Source organism: Beta vulgaris, chromosome 7 (assembly GCF_026745355.1).
Source record: "Beta vulgaris subsp. vulgaris cultivar EL10 chromosome 7, EL10.2, whole genome shotgun sequence".
In the NCBI taxonomy this organism is placed as follows: Eukaryota; Viridiplantae; Streptophyta; class Magnoliopsida; order Caryophyllales; family Amaranthaceae; genus Beta; species Beta vulgaris.
In genome coordinates this window covers 54,670,016-54,677,004 of record NC_079208.1, presented here as the reverse complement: position 1 = coordinate 54,677,004, position 6,989 = coordinate 54,670,016, and the positions used below count along the sequence as shown (strand labels likewise).

The 6,989-nt window shown below is 34.6% G+C and overlaps 1 protein-coding gene across 1 annotated transcript; it reads left to right on the top strand.

Moving 5' to 3' along the window:
- Positions 1-2,033: 2,033 nt before the first annotated feature.
- Positions 2,034-6,989, top strand: LOC104899840 (transcription factor E2FA). Its single transcript, XM_010687120.4, has 14 exons — positions 2,034-2,470; positions 3,447-3,639; positions 3,786-3,842; positions 3,978-4,063; positions 4,148-4,242; positions 4,360-4,414; positions 4,597-4,649; positions 4,743-4,793; positions 5,152-5,200; positions 5,320-5,385; positions 5,484-5,560; positions 5,906-6,122; positions 6,247-6,313; positions 6,408-6,989. The coding sequence occupies exons 1-14, from the start codon at positions 2,285-2,287 to the stop codon at positions 6,542-6,544; spliced, it is 1,389 nt and encodes a 462-aa protein (XP_010685422.2). The 5' UTR covers positions 2,034-2,284; the 3' UTR covers positions 6,545-6,989.

The window sequence follows — 6,989 nt, the reverse complement described above, 5'->3', positions numbered from 1 at the left end:
TACTTAATTAATTTTAACTAGATGATGCTAATCAAGATATTAAAGTTTAACCTGCACAGAGGATTCAAGGATTTCCTCTTCTACAATATGTCTTGGGTGGATTGATTCATGATAATTTATTGTGCAACTAAAATGACTTTATTACATAAAAATTGACTATATAAAAAATAATAATTGACTATATCATGCAAAAAGTGACTCTATAAAAAGTGATTATATTATAAAAAACTGATTAAATAAAACGAAAACTGAATAATGATTTTCAGTGCAGAATAAGTTATTGTGAACCCGATCTATTTAAGTTTTTTTGCCTCTTCAATAAGTCAGGCTGACAAGTTAGCTTAAGTATGGAGATTAAGAGAATTTAGATATTTCTTCTATTATTAAATAAATAAAATGCTTTTATTTTTACTTGAGAGTTTTTCGAAAAAGCATTTCATTTATTTCAATCCAAAGGAAGTATTAGTATTTGAATAAAGTCTAGCGAACCAACCAAACTCTCTATGAGGCCTTCATGACTCATGAGGGTATTTTGTAGTGTGGGCATGTTTGCACACACAAAAAAAATAAGATAGTGTGAGCATGTGGGCTATAAAAGCAATCGCCTTATTATCATAGTCCACTTGTCTTCTACTCTTTATGGGGCTTGTGCCCAAAAGGAACTCCATTAAATACTGTAATTACCACATGATGGACTTGTGGATTGTGGGCCTGAGAGGAATAAGCCCTTTGAATTATGATCCAGGTCGAGACCCAACAATAAATTAGTTTAGCATATTTATTTCCTTATTTTTGCAACACAAGTACTCGTATTTTTTTCATTATTCTCACTTTTACGTGTGTCTCCTAATATACCTCTTTGAACTTAAATATCTTTCATTATATATTAGTAAAAATTATAACGATTGAATATTAATAATGTATTAATTAAGACGAACCAAACAATATCTCACATGACTATATTTTTCTTATAAATTGAAAAAAAATGAAAAGATCCTCTCTAAATATGAATAGTGTCAAGATTAAGTGCATAATAACTCAAAGAGTCATTCAAGCCACTCACTAAGTTTTCGATTTATATGTAGTTATATTCCAAACATAAAGTCTCTCACACTTTTCCTTTTTCTTCACATTTATAAAAGAATATTTGATTTCAAAAAGTGATACTTTAATTCAGATAAATTATTTTGAATTCACATAATCAATTACTTCCTCTGTAACTTATTAATTACAACACTTAAAATACTTATAGTTAACACAAAGTTATTATAATTGTTATAGTTATATTATACTCCCTCTGTTTTTTTTATCTTTCTCACTTAGAATCTTGACACTATTCATGCATATAGAGAATCTTCTCAAATGTTCTCAATTTATAAGAAAAAACATAGTCATGTGGGGTCTTGTTTGATTCGTCTCAATTAGTACTTTATTAATATTCAATCGTTATAATTTTTACTAATATATAATGAAAGATATTTAAGTTTTAAAACGTGCATTGGAAGACGCGCACAGAAAAGTGAGAATGATAAAAAAAAAACAGAGGGAGTATTAAGCAATAACACGAAGAGAATAAGTTTCTAACCTAACCTACTCCTTCAATTTTCATAATATAGTGCTTTGTATTATTTTTTTATATATCCCAAAAATATTGTTCTTATTACCTTTTTTAATTTCACATTTTTCCTTAATATTGTCTAAAATAGACCATGTCATGACCTATAATTCTCCATTTTTCCTCCTAAAATCAGTTTTTCTTCTTAATAAAAGTTACTTATTATTTGATAATATTCTACTTACCTTGATTCTCATATTAAATAAGAAACAAATTTTTGAGAATTATGTAAGAGCCCAATGATTAGAGCTCCCACCTCCCAACTTGTTGGTCAATTTCATTCTTTGAAAGTTTTCTTATGAGTTAGAATCTCCCTTCTTACCCCCAACTCATGAGGATTGACCTTGCTTGAGTCAGTTTATTACCGAATTAAAAAAAGAAAAGGAAACAAACACTATATCATGCAACGACGACCAGGAGTAATAGATGCAACATGGAGGACCAAAAAAAAAACAAAATTCGAGTAGGGTGGGGGCAGTTGGTAAGTAAAAACTTCCCTCCACATCTAAATCCGAACCAAATTCCCTCCTTCCCTCCCTCCCTCGTTTTCTCCCCCTTTCCAAATTACCAAATTCTTCCAATTCCATCAAATATCAAAACTACAAACACCTCACCTCACCTCACCTCAGCCGCCACCACAACACATTTTCCGGCTAATCTGTAGTTTAGATGGCGACGCAAAAAACAAGCAATGATGTTCCAGTTAGTCATCAAAAGCGTGAGTTGCTTTTACTCTCACAGATGAAGATGAAGATGAAACCTCCATTTGCTCCTCCTCCTGGCGATTATTACTCCTTTTCCGACCATCCTTCTCCACCTTTACCTCGTCCTGATGCTATCATCGTCAACTCCCCTGTTAGTAGCTCTCCTTTACTTTCTCTTTTTCTTTTTTTTTTTCAATTGGGGATCTTAATTGGGTCATTAATTTTGTTTCTTAATTGCTCTTTAATTAGTCAAGTGTTTTATTTTATTGTTTTTAACTTTTGGTAGCTCTAGGAAATTATGTTGCTTTATTTGGTAGTTTGTGGATTACTCAATTTAGCACCATATAGAAGTTGGTTATTCATAATTGATGTGTCTTGGGTTGATACTGGATAGCCTCTTATATGTGATGTACCGTGTGATCTTTTTGTTCATATTATGGAAATTTTGTTCAAATTTTGAGCTTAGATGGTGCACACGCTAGTACATAGAGCATGGTGTGCACATGTACATGGATAACAAGTCAAATGAATATATGTACATGGATAACAAGTCAAATGAACATATGTACATCTCTAGTTGGTACATGTACATGTTCATTGGTATTGGTCTTTGTGTACATAATCTAGTCCTTCATGTTCATCGTCAGTATGGTTCTCTTCCTACGGACGTGTGTATGTACTAGTTTGGGGATTTGGATGGATGTCTTCAACATTCAACTAGGTGATCTCTTGATCTCATGAAATGTGACTTCAAGTCTTACTAGAGGGTGTTGCATTTGCATCCGTTAGTCATAATTTCTACTATGATTTGATATGATTGCAATGTGCAATTTCATGTTTCCTTGTTGCCTTTCTGTTTAGTAATGAACATTGGATTGATTTTTGTGTTCCACCCTTGTTTTTATTGTGGGACAAGGAACTATAGCCATTTCAACTTTCAAGGGGCATTCATTTTATCATGTTATTGTATATAATGCTTCTCAATGCAGAAGATGGAAATCCAGTCTGTCCCACTCAATTCGAAGTGTGCGTTTAGGTTTAAAGTTCAAAGATCTCAGTGTCAAATTTATTCCAGTCTGAACCTTCTGATCTGCTAATTTCTGAGTGCATGTTTTGATGTTAATCAGCCAAGGAAGAAGAAGAATGATACAGCTTATCATAACGCTAAGTCTGCTGATAATCCAACCAGTCAAGGGTTTAGAGAAGTGCTTAACAGCCCTCTTCAGACCCCTGTATCTGGAAAGTCTGCAAAGGGACAACAAGCTCCAAGAATTACCACATCTGACATTGTCAATCCTCAAACCCCCATGTCTATAAATGGTGAGCATTCATGTCTCGAACATTATGTGGTTGTTTTACTGCTCAGGAAGATCTTTCTTGAGCTTGGTTCATGCAGTTGAGGCATCACACTAAAATTTGATGCATTTTCATCAGCATGTTTTATGCCAGTTAACATCTACTTGCAGGTACTCCAGGAGATAGCCTCACTCCTGGTGGTCCTTGTCGCTCTGGTCGCTCTCTTGGTAATTAAATTACAACCTCATCTTGTCTCCAACTGTTTACTGCAAGCAGAGTTGATTTCATTATACATTCTGAAAGTTTTGATTCTGTATAGTTTGCCTGTTGATCTCTTTCTTGTGGTTTTTGCCACTTGCCAGTGCTTTTGACGAAGAAGTTCATCAGTTTAATTGAACAAGCTAAAGATGGGATTCTTGATTTGAAGGAAACTGCTCAAACTTTAGAGGTAATTTGCACAATATGCTCTTAGTTTGACACTTGATTATTCTCTAAATAGATCAACCTTCTAATTCATCTTTGTGACTGTCAGGTCCAGAAGAGGCAAAAGAGGCGGATATATGATATAACCAATGTTCTAGAAGGCATCGGTCTTATAGAGAAGCTGAAGAATGGAATACAATGGAAGTATGTATACCTAACAGACTATTACCTTACTTGCTTTTCCTCTTGATTTATGATTTATCAAGCAAATTCAGTCATTATTCTTCCTTATATACTGAAGAATTTTAAAATTTTGCTCAGGGGACCTAGTGTCTCAAGGGCAGGTGAGATTGACGATGGCCTTGCTAGTGTACAGGTAATGCCAACTTAAATGATGCAATTCGTTATTTTTGAAGTATTTTTATGTATATACTTCCCCATGATCTAGCTTGCAATAAAGCTACATAATTGAATAAAGCTTTTGATGTTCTGTTTTCTCTATACAAGTACATGATCAGATTTTTATGTTATGACGCATCAATTTTCCATATAACACAGGCAGAGATCAAAAATCTTTCAATAGAAGAGCGCCAATTAGATGAACGGATAAGGTTAATTTCCTTACAGTCTGCTTTAGATCTTTTTCATGTTGCTTTACTTTGTTTTTAAGAAATGCTGATCATTCAAAGTTCAAACTATTGCAGAGAAATTCAAGAAAGATTGAGCAAAATTACTGAAGATGATAATAATCAAAAGTAGGTGTTTGCCACCCAATGGTGCCAGCCCATCAAAGTCATACTCCCTCCGTTTTTAAGTTGATGCTCCATTTTGACTTGCGCACTTGTCAATCCATGAATTTGACCATTAATATCTCTAATTATTCATCAACAAAAAATAGATTGTGAAAATATGTCGTGACAAATCCAAACATCATCTTGTATGCTAACATTGTTTCTATAAATTTGTAGATATATATAGTCAAAGTAGAGTCTGCGTATAGTGCGAAAGTCAAAGTCGAGAATCTATTTTAAAAAGAGGGAGTGTTTGTTTAATGTTGAAGTGAGGGATCTGTTTGTTAGGATGATCATAGTTTGAATATGACATTCTTATCAGGTGGCTGTTTGTAAGTGAAGAAGATATGAAGAGTGTACCTTGTTTTCAGGTGCAGTCTTTTTTCTCTCCTATCTTTCATCTATTAACTTTTAGTTTAATTCCTCCAAAGCAGTGTATACTCTGAATCCTAAAAATCAATGCTATTTACTACTGATTGGTTTATGACAGAATGAGACCTTGATAGCAATTAAAGCTCCACATGGCACAACTGTGGAGGTCCCAGAACCAGATGAGGTATTTTCATATGAGATTAGTGACAACGTATATATTTGTTAAATAATGCCATTGATATACTACTGAGGCACCTGATTCCTCTACACTTTATGTTTCAGGCTGTTGATTATCCTCAACGAAGATACAGAATAGTTCTTAGGAGTACTATGGGTCCTATAGATGTGTATCTTGTGAGGTACTATCCCTTTATGCTTGTCTTGGTCTCTGTTGCTTCATTGTTTTCTATTGACTCAAAGCAGTGGATCTCTAATATATTTTTGTGTGTTCAAATTTGCTTTTTGAATATATTTCGGTCAATGGAATGTGAAATCTGTTACACGTCTATTATAGTATAGCTACAGCTCCTCGATCTTCTTCCTCTTGGACTTTTGTCATTGTGATCAACTTGTATCTGGAATAAGTAAAGTGAAATATTTTTTCATTGTTGCAAAATGAGTTATCTGCTTGTGGTTTTCTTCTTCCTGTTTTATGTGGCTTAAACACATGTATGAATCAGTTTATTTTTCTCGGTTGTTTATAGTCAATTTGAGGAGAAGCTCGAGGAGCTAAATGGTGCAGATACACAAGAAAGCCTGCCAAGTACCTCAGGCTGTAATGATGTTCCAAACGCCATGGTAATGAGTGAAAATGGTGGGAATAGAATAGATTTGGATGAACAGGAAGGCCATAGGATGAGCTCAGACGCAGATGCCCAACAAGATTTAAGCGGCATCACAAAGATAATACCTGAAGTCTTTGTATGTTCAAACTTCGAGCTTACAATTTGTCATAACCTTTCGCGTGTCTTTGATTTTCTTTCGACAATGGAAGCTAGTTTTAAAGTAGCTAATACTTGTAATCCTTTTGTTCTGTTTGAAACAGATGGACTCAGATTACTGGTTGATATCAGATGCTGATGTTAGCATCACTGACATGTGGGGAGCAGAATGTATCCTTCCTAAATTTGTTCAATCTTCGAAACTTTTATCTCCACCCCTCCCCCCCAAAAGAAGCATGTAACTCGATTCCTTAACCCAACACAGCTGGGGTGAATTGGGATGAATTGGGGATTGCTCCTGAAGACTATGTCATGGTTGATACAGATAGCAGCACTCAGCAGACAGCAGCCACGAGTCCCGCTATAATCAACTCTTCAGTGCTGCACACAACCGGGAGATGAACAATCCTGACATCCCCATTCCCATGGGATGTGCAAGAATTTGCAACTATTGTTTCATCTGAAGTTTACATTATATTATATTGCTTCATCTATTAGATCATGCAGGTTAATTAATTAACAAGGATGAGTGAGCTCAGTCCTAAGATATACTACTATGTGGTCATTTTAAGATATGGGCTTTGCTGGACCTATTAAAGGAATAAACATTTAGGCCCATTCTTTGAGAATGGTTTATGGGAAGGAGAGGAGGCCCAGCCCAATGATTAATTTAACAACCAAATACCCTAAATTGGCGCCTAATGTTGTTTGTTACGATGTAGTGGGAAGAAACTGCGGGATTTTATTAAACCACGTAGCACGTGGACTAACCGCTTTTTTATTTTACATGTATGTATATTATAATTTATATCCCCAATTAATTAATACCCGGTTGTTTTATTTTCTA

What these genes read in the sequence shown, in the direction of transcription:
- LOC104899840 (XM_010687120.4), top strand. Translation starts at nt 2,285, where the DNA reads ATGGCGACGCAAAAAACAAGCAATGATGTTCCAGTTAGTCATCAAAAG. An exon ending in AAACTGCTCAAACTTTAGAG is followed by an intron (nt 4,064 to 4,147) that starts GTAATTTGCACA and finishes TGTGACTGTCAG; the next exon opens with GTCCAGAAGAGGCAAAAGAG. An exon ending in CAATTAGATGAACGGATAAG is followed by an intron (nt 4,650 to 4,742) that starts GTTAATTTCCTT and finishes AAACTATTGCAG; the next exon opens with AGAAATTCAAGAAAGATTGA.